This window comes from Scleropages formosus, chromosome 1 (assembly GCF_900964775.1).
Source record: "Scleropages formosus chromosome 1, fSclFor1.1, whole genome shotgun sequence".
In the NCBI taxonomy this organism is placed as follows: Eukaryota; Metazoa; Chordata; class Actinopteri; order Osteoglossiformes; family Osteoglossidae; genus Scleropages; species Scleropages formosus.
The window spans coordinates 35934265-35960984 of NC_041806.1; the positions used below are offsets into that span (position 1 = coordinate 35934265).

Consider the following 26720-nt stretch of genomic DNA (forward strand, 5'->3'; position numbering starts at 1 on the left):
ACACACACGCATTGGACCAAAGTACTGTTATACAGTCAAATCATGCGTCAAGAGGCATGTGTGAAAATACAGTGAGAAAGCTGTAATTTAATGTTTGGAAAATGTTTTTCTACTGTCTGGCCAATGACCAAAAGCTTGTTTCTTCCTTTGCACTCAGGACTTTTAGTCATTTTACTGTAGCCTCTTAAATACAGTCTATGTTTTTCGATACGCCACTGTAAACAACATCCATCCATTTTCTTGCCTGCTTCTCCTACAAGGGTCATGGTGGCAATAGAGAGAGCAGAGAGGCCCAGACATCCCTGTCCCTCGCGACTTCCTCCAGCTCAACCTGGGGGATCCACAGCAGCCCCCAGACCAACTGGGAGATATAATTTCTCCAGCGGGTCTTGGGCTGACCCTGAGGTCTCGTCCCAGTTGCCTGTGCCTGGTATACCTCCAAAGGGAGGGGCCCAGGGGGCATCCTTACCAGATGCCCGAACCACCTCAACTGGCTCCTCTCAATGCGGAGGAGTAGCTGCTCTACTCTAAGTTCCTTCCGGATGGCCGAACTCCTCACCCTGTCACAGATAGTGAGTCTCAACACCCTGCGGAGAAAACTCATTTCGGCCGCTTGTATTCGTGATCTTATTCTTTTGGTCATTACCCAGAATTCATGACCATTGGTGAGGGTAGAGACGTAGACTGACTGGTAAATAGAGAGCTTTACCTTATGGCTCAGCTTCCCCTTCACCACTACAGTCTGGTACAGCGACCACATTACTGCTGCTGCTGCTCCCAGTTTGCAACTGATCTCACACTCCCTTCTTCCCTCACTCATGAATAAGACCCCAAGATGCTTAAACTCCTTCACCTGGGGCAAATTTTTTCCCCTCTACCTGGAGGGGGCATGCCATCCTTTTCCATAAGAGAACCATGGACTCAGACTTGGAAGTGCTAATCCTCATACCAACCGCTTCACACTTCACAGCTGTACCTTGATATCCTGTCCATGAAAACCACAAACAGTAGTGGGAACAAGGCACAACCTTGGCCAAGTCCAACACGCTGAACACTCCCACATTGAACGGGCTTAACTTAATGCCGAGTATGTGTGCATAGCTCTCGCTCCGTGTGTACAGAGACTGAATGGCCCACAGTAGTGTCCGCAGCACCCCACACTCCCAAAGCACCTCCCATAGAATTTCTTGGGGAACACGGTCGTAGGCCTTCTCCAAGTCTACAAAACACATGTAGACTGGATTAGTGAACTCCCATGTCCCGCAATTATCTGTGAGAGGGTAAAAAGCTGGTCCGCTGTTCCACGGCCAGGGCGGAATCCGCATTGTTCCTCTTCAATCTGAGGATTTGCTATCGGCCGGAGCCTCTTCTCCAGCACCCCGGCATAGACTTTCCCAGGGAGGCTGAGAAGTGTGATACCCCGATAGTTAGCACACACTCCCCGGTCCCCTTTCTTAAAGATAGGGACCACCACCCTAGTTTGCCAATCCAAAGGGACTGTCCCCAAGGTTCATGCAATGTTGCCGAGGCATGTCAGCCATGACAGCCCCACAGTATCCAGGGCCTTAAGTAGTGCCAGGTGAATCTCATCCACCCCCGGTGCTTTGCCATTGCGGAGCTTTCCAATTACCTCAGTTACTTCCACCAGGGAAATGGACTCTGACACCCCAGAAGCCTCTGGCCCTGATTCCTGTAAAGGAGGCATATCTCTTGGATTTAGGAGTTCCTCAAAGTGCTCCTTCCACCTCCAGACCATGTCTTCATTTGAGGTCAGAGTTTCTCCAACTTCGCTGAGCACAGCTTGAGCGAAGCTCCTTTGACCCCTCCTGAGCTGCCGGATGGTTCTCCAGAACCTCCCTGAGGCCGACCGAAAGTCATTTTCCATGGCCTCTCCAAACTCTTCACATGCTCCAGATTTTGCTTCTGCAACTGCAGCTACTGCTGCCTTTTTTGCCTGCCGGTACCGATCTGCTGAGTCAGGAGTCCCCAGAACAAACCAGGCCCTAAAGGCCTCCTTCAGCTTGACGGCTTCCCTCACCATCGGTGTCCAGAGGGTTCTTCGGATGCCACTGTGACTGGCACCAACAAGCTCACAGCTGCGCCTGGCTGCTTCCACAGTAGAGGTTTTGAACAGGGTCCATTCAGACTCCATGTCCCCTACTTCCTCTTGGACATGGGAGAAGTTCACACAGAGGTAGAAGTTAAAGTCATTCCAGACAGGGTCCTCTGACAGTCATTCCCAGCACACCCTCACTATGTGCTTGGGTCTACCAGGTCTGTCTCTCAGTTTTCCCCGCCATCTGATCCAGCTCACCACCAGGTGGTGATCTGTTGACAGCTCAGCACCTCTCTTCACCCGAGTGTCCAGAACATGTGGCTTCAAGTTAGAAGAAATGACTACAAAGTCAATCATTGACCTTTGACCCAAGGAGCTCTCGTACCAAGTACACTTATGAGCATCCTTGCGTTCGAACATGGTGTTTGTTATGGACAAAACATGGCTAGCACAGAAGTCCAATAACATTTCACCATTCGGGTTTAGATCGGCCAAGGCGTTCGTCCCAATCACCCCACTCCAGATTACCAACATGAGCACTGAAGTCCCAAATCAGGACTATAGAGTCTGTAGGTGGGGCCCTGTCCAGAACCCCACCCACTCTCTCCAAGAAGGCTGAATTCTCTGAACTGCTGTTTAGTGCATTAGCACACACCACAGTCAAAGTTTTCCTTTCTGCGACCTTAAGTCGCATTGAGTCGACCCTCTCGTCCACCGGGACATACTCCAACTGTTTGGCAGCCAGCCGTGGGCTTCTTAGTATCCCACACTCACCCGGCGCCTCTCACCCTGTTCAACTCTTGAATAGGATAGAGACCACCCTCTATCGAGGAGTTTGGTTCCACAGCCAACACTGTGAGTAGAGGTGAGACCAACTATATCTAGTTAGTATCTCTCAACCTCCCGCACCAGTTCCAGCTCCTTTCCCCCCAGTAAGGTCACATTCTACGTGCCAAGAGCCAGTGTAAATAACATGAAAGAAAGAAGTAACGCAGATGCTGATGATGGCACATGTCTCGACAGAACACAGGCTACGACACGACACATGGAGGGAGTGTGAGGCAGGAAGTGGGCGCGACACGCTGAGTACAATACAGAGGGTGAGCGTGACACTGAGTGCGTGGGACACATCGTATGAATGGAGGCCAGAAAGGAGCAGCACACAGGGAGTGAATGAAGCACAGGACAAATGCAAATTTTGGTACTGTTCATTAGCAATGTTGTATCTTGTTATTTTGAGGATATCTTTTTTATAAATATTCACAACAATGTTTTTCGAAAGGGAAGGCAGGGAGTACAGCGGTTATAGGTGCTGCTTTGTCCTTGACGGACCCAGGTTTGAATCCCACCTCCTTCAGAAAGGTACTCACCCTAAAATGCTCCAGTAAAAATTACTCTGCAGTATAAATGGCAAAATAGTTGTAAGAAGACTGACACCATAAGTTGCTTTGGAGAAAAGCATCAGCTAAATGAATAAAAGTAAATGTAAATACAAAAATCACCGTAAGTTAGTTGCACTGGCGAAAAGTATGAGCTAAGGAAATAAATGTAAGCGCAAAATGCTTGAAAAACAATGTCGGGTTGTCGGTCACTAACATTTTGGTTAAAATTCACAACTAAATCATCTCTTCATGTTGCTTTGAAGAGCTGGAAGAGTGTTTGATGCCAATTCACACTTTCAGTGTCTTGTAAGCGATACGTACCAGTGTGTAGCGTGAGGGGTGTCTCCACACAGCCCCTGGGTGAGTGTGTGTCGTTGTGTTTGGCGACGAAGTGGCCCTGCCTGCAGTTCTTTCATAATTCCCAGGACAGACTGAAACGCCACCAGCCCCAGAAGGTGGAGGAGGGGATTAGTGGAAGCTGGACCACAACACGGCACAAAGAACAGGAATAAGCTGTTTGCTTTATGAAAAGCCGTGTAGTTGAATACACTGCTCTAGTATATCTTTTTATTGCTTTATCATTTCAATTTTGCAGCTGAATCATTTGTAAACATCTTTCCCGTACAGTATTCCTGCCTCCGGTGCTTCACACTAACTGCTGTGTCTGTGGCAGACATGCACACACAGACACACACCATGGGGCTGTTTTGTTTTCACTGAGCCAGTTTCACTCGAGTTAATTTTTAAACTTAGTCGCTTCCCCGCACTAGAGGAAACCGGCAGCATTGCATTTGAATGGAAAATCCTGGTTCTCATTAATTGTATTCAGTGCAGAATACGGAAAATGCAATGTATTGCAAATGCAAAAGACTTGTTTTTAATTTTTAAATCACATCACACATTACGGAATAAGGAAATAACTTTTTTCAGTATAACAAATCTCACAATGCCATGAAAAAAAGAGGAGGCTCTGTGTAGGAAAGCTCCTACTTTCACAGAAAAACAAAGATCCATATGAAATGCCTATTGTGTGCTGCAGTTTCAAACATCCACTTCCAAGTAAAATGCTGATAGCTCTGAATACACACATAATCAAGCGCTCTCAGATCTGTCGTTATTCAGTCAGCAGCACCTTAAAGCTGGAATAAATTAATAGTAAGGTCAGCAGGAAGTGAGAGCAGCTTAGGCTGTGGCTTCCAGTGATGGGGGCTGAGAGACAAGCCCTAAATGTGTCCCGTTTGTTTGCTTTTTAATTAAGTAAAGGTCAGTGGCTGAGGGGGTCTAACCCGGGAATCACCTGGCAACCAGGTCACTGGGGAGTCACCTTTTGGCTAGAAGAAGAGAAAGAGCGAGCCCTCATCACAGCCACTTGGGATGTTTAACTCAATTTACGTAGAGCTCATATCTTGTTGCTGATCAATACTCCCCTCACACCGACTCTGATTCACTCTATGACTTTCACAGGTTTTCATTGCCTTAGAAATTTTCACAGAATTCACAAATCCACCACATGCAGTCATATAAAAATGTGTACACATCTATACTATGCTATTGTGTGAGCTACAATATAATATAATATAATAGACACACACACACACACACACACACACACACACACACACACGCACTGTCTGAAACCGTTCATCCCAAGCGGAGTCACGGCAAGCTGGAGCTAACCCGGCAACAGAGGACACAAGGCTGGAGGGGAAGGGACACACCCTGGACGGGACGCCAGTCCGTCACAAGGCACCCCAAGCAGGACTCAAACCCCAGACCCACCAGAGAGCAGGCCCTGGCCAAGCCTGCTGCGCCACCGCACCCCCCCAATATAATATAATATAATATAATATAATATAGAGTTTGGGTGAACTAGCGATTCTAAATTGTGCGTGTGCGTGCACGTGGCTGCCCTGCGATGGACTGGCGTCCCATGCAGGATGTATGACTCTTGTCTTGTGCCCAGTGCTTCTGGGATTGGCTCTGGATGACCACAACCCTGCTCAGGAAAAAGTGGCTATTGAAATTGGATGGGTAATACAATATTTATTTTGTTCAAATTTAGTGTGTGAGATATTAGGCCACAGTTCATATTAATACTTAGAAAGTATCAGGATATTTTAGATTTTAGTTACCATTTACAAGTACAGTAATGTACTTTAAAGTAAATGTGTGACTTTCTAAACTAATTAAAACTTTCCCAAAATTGCCATATTCATTTGACTTCATCTAGAAATAGAGTCGCTTCAGGGATGTTGCTTGTTCCTGCTGCCTGGTTTCCTACACTAATTAAAAGCATTACATTTTAACCCTCCTGATGTTCCAGCACCGTCAGGCTGCAGTAAAACATTTTAAACTGAACTTATTTACATCAGCATCGTACAACTCTAATAAAAGGTCAGCCTTTTAAGTCTTTTTGTTTAGTCTTGTTGTGTAGTGTTGTGAGAATCTTTCTGATTGCTTTATGGTAGTTTTTATTGATTTTGTCAATGTTCTCCAGTATTTTTTATTGTATTGCTCACTAGAATTTCTTCCGTAAAACTGTCTCAGGTGGCTGTGACCAAATGGCTGGTAAATCCACCCGTACATGTATTTTCACAAAGTAGCAGCTGTCGTACTAGTGGGAGACCGAAACAAACACCCCCAAGGGTGTAGGTCCTGCTGTTTCTTCATAAAAGTTCTGTAAATTCCTGGAATTTTCTCTGAACGCACGGAGGATAGAATCGTATGTGTGCCCTCAGCCTAGCTTCGTGGCTCCCTGCCATGTTGTTTTTTCATGCAAGAAATGATGGTCATTTGAGGACCCTGGAATCGTGGCCCACGTACACCAATAAGGCCCATTAAAGGGAGGAAACCTCTTCAGCAGTTTTAATGAAGTGTATTTTAAGCAGCTAATACATTTTCCAGCCAACTAACGTCTACAGCCACTCGCCCCGAGCGGGGTCACGGCGAGTCGGGGCCTAGTCCGGCGATGCGGGGCGAGTGGCTGGGGGACAGGGCACACGCGGGGCGGGATGCCAGTCCATCGCAGGGCGCCGCAAGGCAGGGCTCGAACCCCAGACCTGCTGCATGGCGGGCGTTGGCTGCCTCCCATTTTCCAAGTATAGTGTTAAAACTTGTGTGTTTCGTATGCTGTGTTTTTACGTTTAAAGTTTTCTGTCGATGAACAACGTGTAGGCTGCGATATTCAGTAGGTTTTCCTCTAAAGGGGTGTATCTTCTCTGCAGAAGATTAAATGTGAGAAAAGTTTTGTGAACAGCTGTGGACGGATTCGGCTAATATCTGCATCAGCGTGCGGTTGCCGAAATCCTACATTTCAAAAGTGACTCTTCTGAGGCGTTTTTCGCGTAGGCCCACATCCACTCCTCCGTGTACGGACACAGCCGAGACCCAAGTCTCCAACTTTTCTAAGTCGGGGTTAAAACTGGGAGTTAAATTGGGGAGTTAAACTGGGACAACACTGAGACAAGACGCCTTTTTCTTAGCAAAATGCTCCTCTCTTCAGCCAGCGGGGACTCGAGGATTCGTAACTCGGAGCGACAGTGCAGCGCGGCGGCAGCAGGGGGCGCCAAATCGCGGACGGCCGAGCGCCTCTGCGAACTGAGCGCGTGAATGAGTCAGTGGACGGAGTCGCGCGGTCAGTCGCTCCGTTTCGCTCTCCGCCGCTGAGCGCGCGCGTCCGTTCGGGCTCCTCGCACCGGCGGAATCGGGAATGGGACGATAAGCGAAACCCAGCGGGACGTGCTGCTTATTATTGCCTTTTAATCGCAAAGGCTCGAATCGCGAACATCGACTCAGGGAACTGGGAAGGATTTTCGAGCGCGCGTGTTTCAGGGTCACTCAGTGTTTCAATGGCAGGAGCACAGCCCGGAGTTCACGCGCTGCAGCTCAAACCCGTCTCCGTGCCGGAGAGCCTGAGGAAAGGCAGCAAATTCATGAAGTGGGACGATGTGAGTACAGTTACAGCACCGCACACGTGTGAGTAGCGCTTCTGCCTGGGAACTGGACGGCGGCTCAGCTGCCAGGTCGGGCGATTCTCAAATCATGATCTCAGATCTGTTGCCAGAAATCAATCTCTTGTCCGAAAAAAACCGCTGTTGTTGCGACGATTATTATGACTGGGAATAAAACTGCACTTCGCTCCCTGTCTGGAGCAAAAAAAAAAGTCCGTGGCGTGAAAAGAAACAATGTGTCCGCGTGTCTCACAGTGAAATTTTGTTACGTTTAACGATCGATCGGGTAGCTGGTGGTGGTGCGGTGGCAAGACCACGAGTAGCCTGACACCAGTTGTCAGAGAGAGAAGGGTCTTTACTCAGTTGTGAAACTGACTGCTGTAAAGTGCAGTACAGCATAGTAAAACATAGTACAGTGCAGTATAGCATAGTACATCATAGTGCAGTACAGCACAGTAAAACAATGCAGTGCAGTACAACATAGTACTTTACCAACATTATAATTACTTATTAAACACTGGCTTACAAATTGTTACTTTCTAGAATGCCCAGGAGGGGTGGGCAACCACTGGCCCGTGGACCCCCAGAGGTTTTTTCTCCCTCAACCTTCAGTTGGGAGTTTTTGTTCCTTTCCCCGGTGGCCAGTAGGTAGACTTATAGCTCTACAATAAGTTCTTCATTATGGTAGCCATTAGTTGACTGTCTTCTTTGTTTGTATCAGTTTTTCTTGCTGTATGCCTGTGTTAAAGCGCTCTGTGTCACTACGTGAGAAGAGCGCTCTATAAATAATAATAATAATAATACAGTGCAGTACAGTACAACACAACATAGTACATCAGAGTAGAGCACAATACAAGTCAGTACAACATGGTACAGCACAGCATGGGAGCACTGTGTTATTTAATGTACTGGAGAAGAGAGTTTGTCTCCATCAGGAGATTGCAGTGTTTTCACAGGTGAGAAAGGACTGTACCAGTATGGGTGAGAGCACTACTGTACTTTACTGTACTGCACTTAACTATACTGCACTGTACTCTATTCCATTGCCAGTCTTTTCCCTGGCCATCCAGAAATGAGAGTAACTCTTGGCCTTGCTGTGCTGTGCTGTGGTAAGTTTTGCCAAGGTGCTGAGGGAGATTTGCATTTCAAAACATGTAGTGTTGTTATGTGTGATAAAGCCCATAGCGCTCCTTTGTGTATCAGCTCGTCGCCATGAGCACCTCCAGCCGAGTGTGTGTGTGTGTGTGTGTGTGTGTGTGTGTGTGTCTCTGTCTCTGTGTCTCCTCCGTGTGTTTCTTTTCTAGTACTATTCTACAAGTGTGCACTCCGGAGCAGCGACGCAGACACGTTTCCAGAGGAACAGACCGACGGTGACGCTTCATTAGTTTGCTGTGCAAGCAGCTCAGTTTTCAAGAAGAGAAATCCGAATGATCACGTGGCTGTTTCGCTTCAAACGTTTGTAATCGGCCAGTGTGCGCTGCTCCTCCCCCGTAATGTTCGTGTCAGGTTGAGAAGGTTAGTTGACGGCACCCGGGCTGTGTCATCTAGCAGAATTTGTGGGCGCGGTGTGCCGAGGTGTGACACATCATGGCTCCGTTCATTTCTACGTGCCTAACGCAGGTATTTACAACAATAGGGTACGGCTGTGGAGCACAGAGGAGGAATTTCGTTCAAAGCATCCGTTGCAAACTTTGGTTTCCGCACTTAGTGAGGGGCACCGGCGTCTCGCTCCGCTGGGATCTGTGCGGGAGAGTTTGGAGGAGTGTGTGTGTGTGTGTGTGTGTGTGTGTGTGTGTGTGTGTGTGTGTGTGTGTGTGTGTGTGTACACGGTGAGGCTACTCACTTTACTGAGTTCTGTTCCCATGTGTCACATACAGCTCAACACACTGGTCTGTCGGCGACCGATCAGAGAACTGTGGTCGGAATTTGACCAAAGAATACTTTTTACAGAGGCATGATTACGCTGATGTTCACTAAAGAAAATAGCTGCTGAAAAAGGTCAAGTAATAGTGTTCATTTAACTTAAAAGTGCGAGTATTTTCAGTGTCAAGGTAGGCACCGCTAGTATAACCAAATTCCAAAATGCGAAAGTAACATTATTATAGAGATGGTGTCTTTTGACAAAATCTACAAAGCATTCAGAGTTATTAAAAGATAACTGATTTATTTATTTATGTAATGTTATCAATTCTGCATGAACAGAAGTACAGATTTATTTTTATGGAATCTGGTTTAACTCATTTAAATCTGATTGACTGAATCATTTATATCTGATTTATGTGCTGGGCTACTGTATGACAAGATAAGACACTCATGTCTTCGTTTTGGTTGCAGGCCTCAGAAACTGAAACCTGTCTGTTGTGAACAAAATTTTTCTGCTGACCAGTTGCATTCTTTCCTGGCACCTGTTTTGTTAGAGTTTCCATTTCATTTCAAACTAATCTGGAATTGCTGCTACTTACCAGAAAGGTCATTATGTCCACAAATACAGTCCTTTTTTCCGGTTGAATTCGCTAATGTTTTTAAACACACTTGATTGTTGTAAATTTCCACGCAAGCTGAATGTCATGTCATAATGTGCGGTGTCTTGCGAAAAGCATAAAGGTTGGATCTCAGTTGGATGGAAGATTTGGTGAGAACACAGTTGTGGAGGCCTGTCCGGATTAGCGTTCGCAGAGTTGAGAAAGCAGGCGCTTCCGTACTTTGAAAGCACCGTGCAGTACGCTTGGTCAGAGGCCCTTTCCAGTTACACTGAACTCTCACCTTCCATTCAAAAGACAGAATGTGTGGAGACCTGTTGGTCTCTCTGAAGATAAAGTTGACTCAAAGCACCACTAGAGATATCAAAAAGCAGTAAAGGAAAAAATACAGGTTGCTAATCTGCAGGAAATGATTGTTATTGTTATTGCGCAATTGTTATACCGTGTTTGTCAAAAGAGGTGGAGATAATTGTCGGTTTCCTTCTCCTTCACACCGAAGCAGCAACATCACATTACACACACAGTCTGAAACCGCTTGTCCCAAGCAGGGTCGCGGTGAGCCGGAGCCTAACCCAGGGCGCAAGGCTGGAGGGGGAGGGGACACACCCAGGATGGGGCGTCAGTCCGTCGCAAGGCTCCCCAAGCGGGGCTCGAACCCCAGACCCACCAGAGAGCAGGACCCAGCCAAACCCGCTGCGCCACCGCACCACCCGCATCACATTACTTATTCTGCAAATGATGAAAGCTAAAATTTGTGAAATATCCACAATGTTCATTTTTGCTGTTAGCAATGAGGGTTTATAGGGTTTTTCCTGTGCCGGCAGGTGACATGTATAAGGGATTATCACCCACCCATCCGTCATCATCAGTTTAGCTGTATGTGTTTCACAGTTTCACATTTGGTTTTCTCTTGTGTGCGATTCCACTTGAAGAGGCTGGTTGCGATTATGGACGTTCTAAGGGCGGTATCTGGAAGACACTGTTTCCTGAAAGCCTTGTTAACAAAGCCGTTGTAATGCAGGAGAAGAAGAAACGGAGGGAAAACCGTATTGCACTACGTAGTCCGGAGTGTCAGGAAAAAATACAAGTTACATTCATTGCAGAGCTTGGTTGCCCTTTCTGTAGTAGGATCCTTTATTTTAGTGGTGGTCCTGAAAAGGGGGAATAAAAGCTGACACACAACACACAAAGGAACTGCCACCCACAACTTGACGATTTGGCAGACCTCATCAGGCATCCTTTCAGTGAAGAGAAAGAATCCCTGCTGACTTTCTAATAATCTTTTTTTTATGTTGACAATTTAAAGTGTGGCCATGCATAATAATAATGCTTGAAGGTTACCATGGCAGCTGAATGTGCCTCAAATCCCCTCTTCTGACATCCCCTTGACTAATTTCGATATGTTCTTATGTGCAGCCGAGCAATGCCATTTGAGGGGAAAAGACCTAAAATAGAACTCAAGTCAATACCAGATACGCGTGCAAGGGGTACATTTAGTTCCACCTGCTTAGCTCTAATAAAGATCTGCATGGTGAGAAATTGAAAGCAAGCACAAATCCTACATACATGTAATGAGGTTTGCAATGCCTTGATTTCTGTGTAATGAAGCAGAGGCTGGAAGGGCAAGCTAATTAATGAAAATAGATTTTAATAATTACATTCACAGATTCTTTCTAATACTGGAAAATCTGCTGTTTTTTCCTTCAGCTGTGTTACGCTTGCGGTTGCGAAGCTACATGCGGAATAAGTCAGAGCGTCGTCATCCAGCGGTTGCAGATTTAGGATACGTTTAAACTTGACATAAAACGGCATGCTACTGTTGGACAAATACAAAGCGCAGTCACTCTTCTATGATCTCTTTATTTGCTGCTCACTGCAAGTTCAGTGATGGAAGATTTTGTCTCAAATCCATGTAGGAGAACCACCAATCTGTTTTCAGTGACCACCAGATCATTGAGGGCCCATTGAGGTGTGACCCTTCACTACCGATATAAGTGACTATTAGCACAAGGCTACTTTTTGATTTTCGACAAAACTGTGTGATGAAATAGCTGAAAGTGGCACAGAAGTTTATACAGCTCCCAACTATTTTTCAATTTCCAGGATTCAACTGCTGTGACCCCAGTGACATTGCGTGTTGATCCACAGGGCTACTTCCTGTACTGGATAGATCAAAACAAGGTAAGTGATGCTTACACCCCATCATTAATTGAAAAGGGAGGGACTAAGACAAGTGTGGACATTAACAAAGCATTCTAAAATACGCTCTGGTTCCTCAAGGTTAACATTGAATTAAATCATTTTGAAATAGATCAGATATAGCATTTAGGAAAGTGAAAAGACTTAATTCAGCTAATAAAAATGAGGAACATTGGTGATAATCATGTATTTGGCTTAGCAGAGCCCTTGGCCTACAAATCCTGGTGACTGCTGTTGAAAGCTTGATGGATTTGTGTTGGTTGTCAAGTGTGCAAAATTTTTTGATTGTCTGGGATGCTGAGATAGTTGTACCTGAGTGGAGAGTTAGAGGTCAAGTTTTAGCAAGTGCCTAGAAATAATGCATTAGAGCTTTTTGCAACAGGCAAAACTAAAGGTGATATTGACATGTCCTGATTCTAAAGAGACATGGAGAGATCCAAGAAGACCAGTGAATGATAAAGGGTAAAAAAACAGGAGTTCTTGTGTGCTGTCAGCTCAGCAGTATAAAGAAAAACCATATGAAAGCCATATGGCATGTTGGGATACTGACAGAGGGCTGACAGCATGATCCAGAAGAGCGGCCGAGGATTGTGTATGGGACTGAGGGATGAGTAGCTCTTGCAGAGCGAAGAGCAGTGATGTCTGCGAGCTGACCAGTCTAGAAGCCACATACGGTTGAATGCAAAAACATGATTCTACATGTACATTTGCATTTGTTCATTTTGCAGACCCTTTCTCCAAAGCGATGTAAATCTCAGCTTGTGGCTGATAAAGGTAGAAATGAAGCACAACTGAATATCCTGGTGTGAGAGAAGGTCTCTTGAGCTGGTGGTTAGAAGTATCCAGGTTCCTTTGCTGGAGCTCAGGATTATACCCTCATATGTTTGATGGTGGAGTGCCTCTCGTGGGCGTAGATATGTTGGTCAGCAGGGTGTTGAAAGGCAGTGATAAATGGAGCAGTGATCTGTGAGGAATGGGAAGGAGGTCAACAGGCTCGCTGCCGGTGGGTGGTGGCCAGATCTGACTGGCAGGTGAAATGGGGAAATCATGATCAGGTAGGTAGACACAAGTGTTGCACTGAATTGCCAAGTTGAGGAAGGTGTGATTTTCTTTTCAAAGACTACAAGGTTATCTGCAGTGTGACTCGACTGAGAAGGGGGAGCGGAGAAGAAACGCTTATCTGGATTCCTGTAGTATTTGGTTTCTATGTTATGGGTTGATAAAAACGTGCGTCACATTATTTCCTATATTAGCGAACCTGGACAGAAGGTCTGGGTCAGTGTTATGACTGGAATATTTCTCTGAATTCCTCCATTTCCTGTCCTGTGTGCCTGGTTGGGATCATCTATGTAGAGTTTCATTAAGTTATAGAGCGGAAGAATAGCAACACGTGCAGGAGAGGGGTCTGTGGCGTGGCCACACATGCCACAGCCTGAAAGGTAGGGGCATCAAGCCGTAGAGAGATGTCAGGAAACCCGAGCTGCGGAATAGGCTCGAGGAGTGGAAGCGGCTATCTAGGTGAATATGGAAAATCTCCAAGGAGGAGAAGAAAGTCATGCTGGCTGAGAAAGATACTCTGTGAGAAAGTGGACCTGGCAGGCGATGGAGAACACTGATAAATAGTTCAGTAAGACAAGTAACAGTCATGGCAGTAATGACATTTGAAAGAGAAGAGGAGGAGGTGGCAGAGCAGGGAGAGGGGAGCAGGAGGTGAAAAAGCAAGATGAGAAGATTAGCTGGCCTCTGCCGAACCCCCATCTAGTGCATCAAGGTGTGTGGGACAGGAAGAAAGCAGGGGAGACGGCAGCTGGGATTACACAGTGCTCTGGCTTCAGCAGCCTTTTTCTGAGTTCAAGGATCCGGAAAGAGCGAAGCACAATGTTAGCAGAGATAAAGTCGATCCTCCTGGCAGCAGCCTGACAGTTTGAGAGCCCACCTGAGGGTGAGGCTAACTGCAGGAGGAAGGTGTACAGCGGGTCAAGTAGGTGAACAGATGGGGACAGGAGAGCTGTGCCTTACGGGAAAGTGCAAATGGTTTGCGCAGACAATGCAAGGTGGAGACGTGCAGTAGGGGAAAGGGGTAAATGCTCCGTGTTCACATCAGACGCGAATTGCATAAAGAATCAGGAACTGCATATGAAGAGGTCTTGGCAACCAGGTCGATATAATTATGTTGCACCTCAGGTAGCCCTGGAGTAACTCTAACTTCACCCAGAAGATGAGAGCTGAGCCAAAATTGCCATTGGCTGTGAGCAACAAGGAGCGTAACTCCATGCATCTTACCATCAGCAGGGTCACCTTGTCAAAGCCTGGTCACAGCTACGCACAGCACAGCACAGCCGCAACCTTCCACTGACACTTCTGTACACAGAAGCTTAATTTAACTCTGAATCCTATGGCTTGATTGTGTGTCACTGTGTCAGTGACACGTTTTCCCACATCAGCCAGTGAAGTGGCTCTATTTGGCGGCACAGTACGATGGCAGGTTTAGTAGAATTCGGAGACAAAAGAACATGTGTCAAGGGTAAATGACACGTGGATTGTGATGGCTAGGGCAACAGTGTGCAAATTCCTCAGAGCAGAGTCCATAGCTCGTGAGGTAACAGGAAATGGGGTGGCGGCTCGGTTCAGTCCAAATAACCTCCCTGAGCTTTAATTGAACTGGAAGGTGGTGGAACACAGAGGCTGTGTCGCTTGCAGGAGCTGGCGCTGCACTGATGAATTGCTCACTTCACAGTGCAGATGATTATGTGTAAAAGCATCAGGTGGGATTTCGCTCACTTCCTGCGTGGCTGCGGTGTGGGCCGTGCGGCGGGACGTCTGAGCCGTATCCACTCTGGAAGGACTGGGGAAGGCAAGTGCTGCTGCCGTCGTGTTTAATGCTAAATAAAGTGAATAACCCCGAGTGCTCCCTTGGACTTAGGAGTTTGGTCCACGTCCAGAACCATCAACACCTGCCTGCCTAACAGCAGAAGAAGAGAAGCGTTAAGTGGAAAGAAGTGCTGATCTGCACACCTTAGCCCCTGTGCGCGCGTGCGTGTGTGTGTCTCTGCATTTGAGAGCTCTCTCAGCTGGCAATGCCAACGGCCATATGTCACCTTGAATACGTTTCATGAGTAAACGTGCAGGATTGAAGGAAGCTGCAAGCCTTCTCTTCGCCAACAAAGCCTCTCTTCAGTGGCCGAGAGGTGGCTGCACAGGTTCCGAAAGGTCCCGGGCGGTTGAGTTTGAGGTCACAGCCGGGCCTGGTGACTCCGAGTGGTCCGAAACGTTGTTGCTGCTCTCTTCATTCTAGATAAATACAAACACCCAAAACTGTCCCCTTTGTGTCTCACACCCTGTGTGACCCACATGGCCTTATTGCCCGAGGAAAGCATTCCAAGGATTCCACTGGACCACAATGCTGTACAGAACACCCATCTCTCTTGAGGAGGGGAAGACTGCCGCATAACACTCTGCTGCTCTTTGATTGGGCAGTTGCATGAAAAAGAGTTTGGTGTGACACATTGGGTTTGTCTTTTTGAAACGGAGTGCATTTAGTTGGGATCGGTTCTTTTCTCTGGGTAATAACAGAGTTGTGACTTGCTAAACGGATCAAGTGTAGGTACTGAGTGTCTTAGTATCAGTCAGGGAAATCATCAATGTCATGGAGAAGAAATAGTACTCTGGCTTAATAATTATAAAATATTCTTGTTTTTAATGGAGGATATTGGGCATGGAGAGATGTTTATTATGCTTTTGCTCTTGGTGACAATTTTTTAGTATACAAATGTTCTTTCATATGGCTGTTTGGTAATCACATCCGTGGTTGGTATCTCAGTGGTCTGGCTGAGGTTTGTACTGTATGTAGGCTGGTTTTTACTGGCTGGAAAATACTGTAAGACTAGTCCAAAATATAGCAGATTGAAAGATGAAAACAAAAAATGGAAAATATTTGTCAAAATGCAGTGCTAAATTTCCTTTGAGCATTTTCTGCCTTTAATGAAATATCCATAATTTCATGGACAGGCACTTTAAGTTTCAGATGCATCAGGAGAGATGGCTATGGCTGCAGAGCATAATACTATGACGCAGAGCAGCACCGTAAAATTAGATCTCTATTTATCTACTTTGATTTGCACTTCACGTTTCATGGATGTAAGTTATCGTTTGTAAAGGGATTTGCGCTAATGAATCACATTGGTAACGTGTGGTAAATTGTTAATATGTGGAACAAGCTGTGTAGTTGCCCCGCTCTTTAGCAGTCACATTGATCAGGGTCAACAATACGCCTCTGAAAATCTGCATGTTAGATTATTCTGTCGGATTAAATGCTGATTACCGTCCTCTTGAGCAAACTCAAGTGTGTGCCGTTGATTTCTGTTAAATGGAAGGGTGTTATTTTTACATTAATTTATCTTTGTCTAGCCCAAGATTATGTCCAGCTTGAATAAAAAATGTGTGTATGTGTATTTATGTATTTATTTGTTCATTTTCTGGCCATCCCCCCCAGGTTGTGACCATACAATGATCAGTTGTTGTCTGCCTCAGTATTAAGAAGAAACCTATTTGACTACTGATTTTGCATACTGAGCCCTGTGAAAGTGTGAACCTTGTTTTACACCATTAAAAAGTCAGTAAGGTTCTGCTTTTAGAGAAATGAATATACTGTCAGTTAGTTGTGTTTTCCTTGAGCAGCTGGACAGATAACGTTCATGATCAACCGCTATGCTTTCTATTCTCAGGCTGCTTAAATGGGAACTTCAGGTTCTACATAGTAATTTTTCACATTGCAGAATTTGCAGAAGTATTTTTACAGCAGTTCCATTTGTCCACTCATTGTACACCATGTTTTATTTGATGATGCAGCTGCACATGGATCTGAATAGGACTCTTAACACAACCAGCTTTGTTTCAGGTCCCTGCGATCAACCGACTGGCCGCACTGAGCCGTGGCACTCCGTATGGTTTGTTTGACACCATTCTTATCTCGCTAAGAGTTCTTGCCCCTGAAAGCAAAGAAGGTAAACAGTTGAACAGTTAACCGCCAGCTGGATCTGTAGCCTGAAACATCTGATGACAGTCTCTTTGGTAGCAGAAATACGTGCAGAGCACATAATACGACAGATAATGGAGCAGTTTTCATTGGGTTGTGCTTTTGGTGTTTTGCTTCTTCTTTGCTAACAAAAACACTTTGTCTTTCAACTTCCTGAGGTGATTCATCTCCCCCTCCCTCAAAAAATCCCCAAACCAAAGTGTCAGTTCTTTCCAGCCTCAGGCACATCACATGATAGCCATTTTTGGGAATTGTACAATAATACGTACTGACATGCAAAATCGTATTTTAAATAGCTTACGACTATTTTAATAGATTTAACATTCAACCAAATGGAAGCCATGCTAATATAAAGAAATTCTGTAGCTTCTCCAGTACCTGACCACCCAAGAAGACAATGACATATTTCAACAGAAATGCATGAGAGAAAAAAAACCTAGTTGATTTTAAATAGATTTCCATAACCTGATGCAAAAGAAGCACTGCTTGTTGCACCGTCTATCAGCAGAGAAATAGTTTTAATGTCTGCAGTTATCAGAAGAATAAGATTTCTTGTCATTAGGAAAAGTCCCCATGAAAACCAGGACAGCTTGATAGCTTCTTTGTCCGCTGCAATAATTCTCTTGAAAGTAATGATCTTTTATTATTGCATACATCCACAATGTTTTCTTTGTGTTTTTAGGTCACTTGTGCATGTGCTCTTCGCACTGAAAATCTGTATTCTATATGTTGTCTGAAGAGTCCGTACTATGAGTGGAATTTGGAAATGTAAGTAGTCACATCATCACTTACTTAAACCAAATCAATAAAGTAAAGCTTCACAGTATCTCTGATGAAAGCAGAGCAAAATTAGAAACATTAAACTGCAAACAAATGAAGAACATCTCTATAACTTTAAAGTCTGAGCAACAAAAGCCCTGAGTATGTTCCACGAATGTAGATGAGTTTTCCTTCCTTTGTGCAACACACTGCATAATTTATTACCCTTTGAATAAGAAGCGCAGGATTTGATTCAAATAAATTATTTCTTTGGCTGTAAATTTTCTTGCTTGTTCATCTTCACTTCAACAAAGGAATCTAAATGTGGCCATTGGCTAAAATCCCAAAGTGTTTAGTCTCTAAAATGTACAGTAAGAATAAGTAATGCTCTTGAAGTAGCGAGTAGCATTTATCAGTCAACTGTCAAACACAGTCGATTTCTTTTATCTGCTGTGTCTCTAAAAGTAATTAAGGGACTATAAAAATAGATTTAATGTTCAAAACACTGTAAAATGTCATTAAAATATCCATCCATCCATCCATCCATCTTCCTCCGCTTATCCGGGGCCGGGTCGCGGGGGCAGCAGTCCGAGCAGAGTACTCCAGACCTCCCTCTCCCCGCACACCTCCTCCAGTTCCTCTGGGGGAACCCCAAGGCGTTCCCAGGCCAGCCGGGAGACATAGTCTCTCCAACGTGTCCTGGGTCTGCCCCGAGGCCTCCTCCCAGTGGGACAAGCCCGGAGCACCTCCCCAGGGAGGCGTCCAGGAGGCATCCGGAACAGATGCCCGAGCCACCTCAACTGGCTCCTCTCGATGCGGAGGAGCAGCGGCTCTACTCCGAGCTCCTCCCGGGTGACTGAGCTCCTCACCCTATCCCTAAGGGTGCGCCCAGCCACTCTGCGGAGGAAACTCATTTCTGCCGCTTGTATCCGCGATCTCATTCTTTCGGTCATGATCCAGAGTTCATGACCATAGGTGAGGGTAGGAACGTAGATCGACCGGTAAATTGAGAGCTTCGCCTTACGACTCAGCTCCCTCTTCACCACAACAGACCGGTACAATGACCGCATTACTGCAGACGCCGCACCGATCCGTCTGTCGACCTGCCGCTCCATTTTTCCCTCACTCGTGAACAAGACCCCAAGATACTTAAACTCCTCCACTTGAGGGAGCAACTCCCCCCTAACCCGGAGGGAGCAATCCACCTTTTTCCGACTGAGAACCATGGCCTCGGATTTGGAGGTGCTGATTCTCATCCCCGCCGCTTCGCACTCGGCTGCAAACCTCCCCAGTGCACGCTGCAAGTCTTGACTTGATGAAGCCAACAGGACCACATCGTCCGCAAAAAGCAGAGACGAGATCTCGCGGCCACCAAAACAGACACCCTCCGTTCCCTGACTGCGCCTAGAAATTCTGTCCATAAAAATAATGAACAGAATCGGTGACAAAGGGCAGCCCTGGCGGAGTCCAACATGCACCGGGAACAGGTCTGACTTACTGCCGGCAATGCGAACCAAGCTCCTGCTCCGGTCATACAGGGAACGAACAGCCCGTAGCAACGAGCCCCGAACCCCATAATCCCGAAGCACCCCCCACAGGATGCCACGAGGGACACGGTCGAATGCCTTCTCCAGGTCCACAAAACACATATGGACTGGTTGGGCAAACTCCCACGAACCCTCCAACACCCTAGTGAGGGTATAGAGCTGGTCCAGTGTTCCACGGCCAGGGCGAAAACCGCATTGCTCCTCCTGAATCCGAGGTTCGACTATCGGTCGGATTCTCCTTTCCAGTACCCTGGCATAGACTTTCCCAGGGAGGCTAAGGAGTGTGATCCCCCTGTAGTTGGAACACAATCTCCGGTCCCCCTTCTTAAAAAGAGGGACCACCACCCCGGTCTGCCAGTCCAGAGGCACCGTTCCCGAACTCCACGCGATGCTGCAGAGGCGTGTCAGCCAAGACAGCCCCACAACATCCAGAGACTTGAGAAACTCGGGGCGGATCTCATCCACCCCCGGAGCCTTGCCACCGAGGAGTTTTTTGACTACCTCAGCAACTTCAGCCAGGGTAATGGACGAGTCCCCCTCCGAGTCCCCAGCCTCAGCTTCCTCTACGGAAGGCGTGTCGGAGGGATTGAGGAGATCCTCAAAGTACTCCTTCCACCGCCCGAGAACATCCTCAGCTGAGGTCAGCAGCGCACCACTTCCACTGTAAACAGTGTTCGTGGAACACCGCTTCCCCCCTCTGAGTCGCCGGACGGTTTGCCAGAATCTCTTTGAGGCCGACCGAAAGTCTTCCTCCATGGCCTCACCGAACTCCTCCCAAGCCCGAGTTTTTGCCGCGGCGACTGCCAGAGCCGCGCTCCGTTTGGCCCGTCGGTACCCGTCAGCTGCTTCAGGAGTCCCATGAGCCAGCCAGGCCTGATAGAACTCCTTCTTCAGCTTGACGGCATCCCTTACTTCCGGTGTCCACCACCGTGTTCGGGGATTGCCGCCGCGACAGGCACCGGAGACCTTATGGCCGCAGCTCCGAACAGCCGCACCGACAATGGAGGAGCGGAACATAGTCCATTCAGACTCAATGTCCCCCACCTCCCTCGGGACCTGGTTGAAGCTCTGTCGGAGGTGGGAGTTGAAGACCTCTCTGACAGGGGCCTCCGCCAAACGTTCCCAACAGACCCTCACTATGCGTTTGGGCCTGCCAGGTCTGTCCAGCTTTTTCCCCCGCCATCGAATCCAACTCACCACCAGGTGGTGATCAGTTGACAGCTCAGCCCCTCTCTTCACCCGAGTGTCCAAGACATATGGCCGAAGGTCAGAAGAAACGACTACAAAGTCGATCATCGACCTCCGACCTAGGGTGTCCTGGTGCCAAGTGCACTGGTGGACACCCTTATGCATGAACATGGTGTTCGTTATGGATAAACCGCGACTAGCACAGAAATCCAATAACAACTCACCGCTCGGGTTCAGATCAGGGAGGCCGTTCCTCCCAATCACGCCCCTCCAGGTATCACTGTCGCTGCCCACGTGGGCGTTAAAGTCCCCCAGTAGAACGACAGAGTCCCCAGTGGGAGCGCTTTCCAGCACGCCCCCCAGGGACTCTAAAAAGGCCGGGTACTCTACACTGCCGCTAGGCGCATAAGCACAAACGACAGTGAGAGACCGTTCCCTGACCCGAAGGCGTAGGGAGATGACCCTCTCATTCACCGGGGTAGACTCCAACACATGGCGGCTGAACTGGGGGGCTATTAATAAGCCCACACCAGCCCGCCGCCTCTCACCTTGGGCAACGCCAGAATAGTGGAGAGTCCACCCTCGATCGAGTAGAGTGGTTCCAGAACCCAAGCTGTGAGTGGAAGTGAGCCCGACTATATCTAGACGGTATCTCTCAACTTCCCGCACCAGCTCAGGCTCCTTCCCCGCCAGTGAGGTGACATTCCAAGTCCCAAAAACCAGAGTTGGCGCCCGAGGTTCGGGTCGGCCGGGCACTCGGCCCCGACCACCGCCCAAATCACAACGCACCGGCCCCTTATGGTTTCTCCGGCAGGTGGTGAGCCCACCGAAGAGCGGCTCCACGTTGTGGCTTCGGGCTGAGCCCGGCCAGGCCCCGTGGGCATAGACCTGGCCACCAGGCGCTCGCATGCGAGCCCCCCCCCCAGGCCTGGCTCCAGGGTGGGGCCCCGGTGACCCCATACCGGGCGGGGTAAACGGACGCCTTGATTTTTTTGTCATAAGGGGTTTTTGAACCGCGCTTTGTCTCGTCTGTCATCCAGGACCTGTCTGCCATGGGAGACCCTACCAGGGGCATGTAGCCCCAGACAACATAGCTCCTGGACTCATTCAGGCACTCAAACCCCTCCACCACGATAAGGTGGCGGTTCACGGAGGAGGTCATTAAAATATTAATAGGAAAAAAAACTCTGCTTTTTGATCAATTACAGTACCTGGTCGGGAGGTATAGTAGAGAAAAAGGTGGGCCCGAGGATTCTGGTTTTTTGTGGAATTGGACTTGGGTGTTCAGAGAGGAAAAAGTATGCACACAGTCTCCATGAACAGGTGTGTACCTGCCCTTGAGAAGGCTTTCTTGCAGATGCGCTGCACAGCTATTGTGAAGCAAGCTGCTCAGTGCTATCATAGGAGATAAAGATGGTATTAACAGTTGCATGTGGAAATTGAGAAAATTGGCTTAATGTCCTTTTTAAGGGTTTTCTCTAATCTCTCCGCCTTTCCCTGTGTAAACAGCAATCCCTCGCTGAATAAAGTAGAATCAGTTATTTCATGGAACCTGGGTTTAATTAGAAATTTGTGAAAGCTGCTGAGGTCAGCTGAAGTCCATTTAATTATTTCCCCCCGTATGACATGGTTGTGTCGCACAATAGAATAAAGGGATCTCCATTACAATGTGACCATGCATATTGAATTCTTATCACTAATGTGAGCGTGCAGCTGCTCTGCCAGCTTTTTAAAGGCAAAGTGATTCAAAACACAAAGCTCTCATTAGCTTGTTTTGTGCTACAAAGTTCAGTAAGACTTCAGAAATCAATCAAATTTTAAGAATTTAACCTCAGTAGGTAAAGCTTTGGTAAACCTCGGATCCATCTGAAAGTGCATTCTTTTTTTAAAACATGACAAAGTTGGTGTAATTCTTCAGTGCTCTTTGCCATGTGATTTAACTAAATAAGACTACTATTTGTATTGGCCTTCCTGATGAAATCTGATAATTTTCAGTCGCTGGCTCATTCATAATTTTCCACACCATACACAGTAGTGTATTTTTTTAGTAGTATGCATTATTGCTACAAAACAATAATGCTTTTTGAAGCGTCTTACACACCTAAAATGTACACTTAAACCTGTACAAAAGCTATCAATGGAAAGATATGAAAGCTTATGTGAGGATATGACATAAAATGTAAGGTCTGAGTGGTTTCAAAATCAGATTTCTTCTTTGTTTTACTTTCACACACACACACACACATTTTCAGAACTCATTTCGTGTTTATTTTCCTTCATTTCCATGTGTTGGCGCAAACAGCTTTACGATGGTTTCAGCCGACCACTAATAATATGATTAGTAAAGCGACTGGCTATTTCGTGTCTGTAGGGCCCCCAGAAGAAAATGATGCATGTTAAAGTCTCTGTCATTAATTTTTTGGGGGCAAAAATGGCATCTCTATTTATAATAAGTGTAGGCAATACCGTTTATGCCGAGCTAATTCCGATATGAGCACAGTATATTTGGTTATAAATGCTGTCTCTCGATAATTTTTTTCCCAGTGGATTGGGAATTGTGGGGTGGAAACTTAATCTTTTGCATATACTCAGTAGGGAAATATGTAGAAGCTAATACTGTGATGGGAAGAAATCATTAAGAGAGCTTGTGTCCTTAAATATCTATCCATTTTATGCACCTGGGTTGGAGTACTTTCAAAAACATTTCCATATCTAGATTAAATTAAGGGCTGTGCCAACTTGGAATCAATTTTCATTTGAAAATGAAGAGTCTTTCTAGGAGGTGCTTGCCAAGAAGCCGCGTTGTCCAGATGCATATGCCGTTAATATTTGGGAGGACAGTTTCACGAGATTTGAGAAAAGCTTGCTATCCACTAAATGCCAAACGTGACTATTCATTGCTTTTTTTTTTTTTTTTTTTTTAGCATGGGATTGTCATAATGCACAAGGTGTTCATATTGTCTTTAAACAAGTCAGGCTTTGCAGAGCACGACTAAATAATAAACACTGGCTGTCTTTGAAAGTCTGGTGAGTGATGAAACCATTTGCCTCACCCAACCCCTCTTTCAGCATCCATTCATTCATTTTCGGAGCTAATTCTCCAAGTGATATTCATAACCCTGACAGTTTTGTGTATTACCTTTTTCTGGTAACTTATACATCCAAGCATAGAAAATGAGTATTCCAAACCAGAGAGCGCAGAACCATGATGGAAATTTCTTTCTAAGCACCAGGACTATTCTGTATCATACAAGTGCAATGAGAATTATTTGATGCCAGCAGTTGACATCTGAGTCATTGGAATATATCAAATGTACAGCTGTGTCATGCAGGTGCAGACGGAAATCGAAGAAGATACTGCTTGTACTGCCAGACAAAATAAAATAGCCCTCCAGGTTCTAGGAATGATGATTTAACATACATTTTCTATATACCTGATAGTATAAAAAAAAAAGTGCATCTGCATTTTTCTCCCCTCATTTTTTCATGCATTGCCTGAATCTGCTGGGTCTTTAGGTATGCAGAGTTTCGCACTACTGAACAAAACTGGAAACGAAATGAATGATTGTACGCCATAAATATGGTATCTTGAAAAGTTACATATGATTTGACTACATTCAAATTTGCAAGACTACAAAATACCGTATAGTCTAACTCTATCTATATATTGAGCTACCTATTTGCATGTAGCGTGTATGTGGTAAGTGCCGGCACAAAATGTTGCTAGGACCCATGTAATACACAGCTTAACCTCAAAGATGAAATACACTGCATTCAGGAATTATTCAGACCCTTTTTTTTTTTTTTTTTTTTTTTTAACTTTTAATGGTGCAGCCTTATACTAAAATTGTTTAAATTCATTTTTCCCTCATCCATCTACACTCAGTACCCCATAGTGACAAAGCAAAAGCTGAATTTTAGAAATGTTTGCAAATTTATTTAAAAAAAAAAAAAAAACTGAAATATTACATTTACATAATTATTCAAACCCTTGACTTAGTTGAAACACCGTTGGCAGTGATTGCAGCCTTGAGACTTCTTGCTTTTGGTGTGCCAAGCTTTGCATTCCTGGATTTTGGGATTTTCTGCCATTCTTTACTGTAGAGCTCAAGCTCTGTCAGGTTTGATAGGGACCATCAGTAGAAAGGTATTTCCAGGTCTCTCCAGAGATGTTTGATTGGGTTCAGGTTTGCACCATTCATCTTTTCCTCGACCCTAATTAGTCTCTCAGTCTCTGCCGCTAAAGAACAACCCCCCCACGTGATGCTGCCCCTACTATGCTTCACCACTGGAATGGTATAGCGCAGGTGAGCAGTGCCTGGTTTCCTCTGGACATGATGCTTAGAATTAGGTTCACATAGTTCAATCTTGGTTTCATCAGACCAGAGAATATTTTTTCTCAGTCCAAGTGTCCTTCAGGTGCCTTTTTGCAAACTCCATGCAGGCTTTTATGTGTCTTGTACTGAGGAAAGGCCTCCGTCTGGCCACTCTGCTGTAAAGGCCAAATCGGTGGAGTGTTGCAGTGATGGTTAGACTTCTGGAAGTTTCTCCCATCTTCACACAAGATCTCTGGGGCTCAGCCAAAGTGACCATTGGGTTCTTGGTCACCCCTCTTACCAAGGCTCTTCTCTCCCAATTGTTCAGTTTGGCTGGGCGGCCAGCTCGAGGAAGAATTATGGTTCCAAACTTATTCCATTTAAGAATTATGGAGGACACCGTGCTCTTGGGAATCTTCAATTCTGCAGAATTTTTTTGTATCGTTACACAGATCTGTACCTCGGCACAATCCTGTCTTTAAGCTCTGCAGGCAATTCCTTTGACCTCATGGCTTGGTTTTTGCTCTGATTCACACTGTCAACTGTGGGAAGGTGTGTGTCTTTCCAAGTCATGTCCAATCAATTGAATTTACCATAGGTAGACTCTGAACAAGGTGTGGAAACATCTCAGAGATGTTCAAAAGACATGGGATGCACATTTCAAATGTCATGACAAAGGGTCTGAATACTTATGTCAGTGTGATATTTCAGTTTATTTTTGATAAATTTGCAAAAATTTCTAAATTCCTATTTTCACTTTGTCGTTATAGGGTGTTGAGTCTAGACTGATGAGGGGAAAAATTTCTTTAAATGATATTAGCATAAGGCTGCAGCATAAAAATGTGGGAAAATCAATGGGTCTGAATACTTTCAAATGCACTGCATGTAACCAAAGTTTATTTCCCTGTTAAAATTTAAACATCCATTATTATAATATTCAATCACAAATAATAATATTCAATCACAAAATCTGTTGATCTTTATTGTATTAACCTAACTGCACAACCTCATCAATGCAATGTTTCATTCATAAAGGAGTGCTTGGTAAATATTTCTTTAAGGGAAACGTTACATTACCAATATAGAGCACAGTTCTGTGGCTATTAAATGTAGTGTCATGAGAGACATGTTAATGTGAGAGTGTAGTCTTTTAGCTGTAATAACGGCAGACATTTTATTACATATTTGGTTTGAATTGACAAAATTGAAATGCAGTGGAACAATTATCATCCACTGAAGTAATATTAAATAAAGTGAGAACAGTTCTTAGTCAGTTAAACCATGAGAAGATTTAATAAAGCAGGTGGCTGGGAGTAACAATGTTAATAAGCCAAACTTGTGCCAAAAATGCTCAAGGAAGAAAAGCAACCCTGTTGTTGTATCCCTGAAAGGGTATAATTAAGTGGATTTAGTAACAAATTTAACTGTACAACACAATTATATGCCACATTGTATGTTTTACAAGTTCTGTTGTGTCAAGGACACTAGATAAGGGGACTTTGACCGCCATTGTCAGTAACTGCCAAACTGATTTAGGGTCATGGTCCAGAAAGCACAGAGCACGTGAATTTATTAATTTAGCTGATGCCTTTCTCCAAAGCGACTTACAGTGTTAAGTTACTTACAGTTATTTACTCGTTGATACAGCTGGGTAATTTTAATAGAGCCATTTAGGGTAAGTAGGGAAGCATGTTTTTGGACTGTTGGAGGAAAAACCCAGAGGAATGTCACAGAAAGGCACACTAAACCCATGTCCAAATCCAGAGCGCAGAAGTGCTACCCGCTGTGGCACTTTACAGCGGTAAAAA

The 26720-nt window shown here is 45.6% G+C and overlaps 1 protein-coding gene across 3 annotated transcripts in view; it reads left to right on the top strand.

Moving 5' to 3' along the window:
- The first annotated feature begins 7056 nt into the window (after positions 1-7056).
- The window catches only part of plcb1l (phospholipase C beta 1-like), a 120955-nt gene continuing 101291 nt past the window's right edge, over positions 7057-26720 (top strand). For all 3 annotated transcript variants that reach the window (XM_018743685.2, XM_029256493.1, XM_029256496.1), the window contains exons 1-2: positions 7057-7385; positions 11972-12049. In XM_018743685.2, coding sequence (XP_018599201.1) covers positions 7287-7385; positions 11972-12049 — 177 coding nt within the window. In that variant the 5' untranslated portion in view covers positions 7057-7286. The remainder of the gene's footprint in view (positions 7386-11971; positions 12050-26720) is intronic.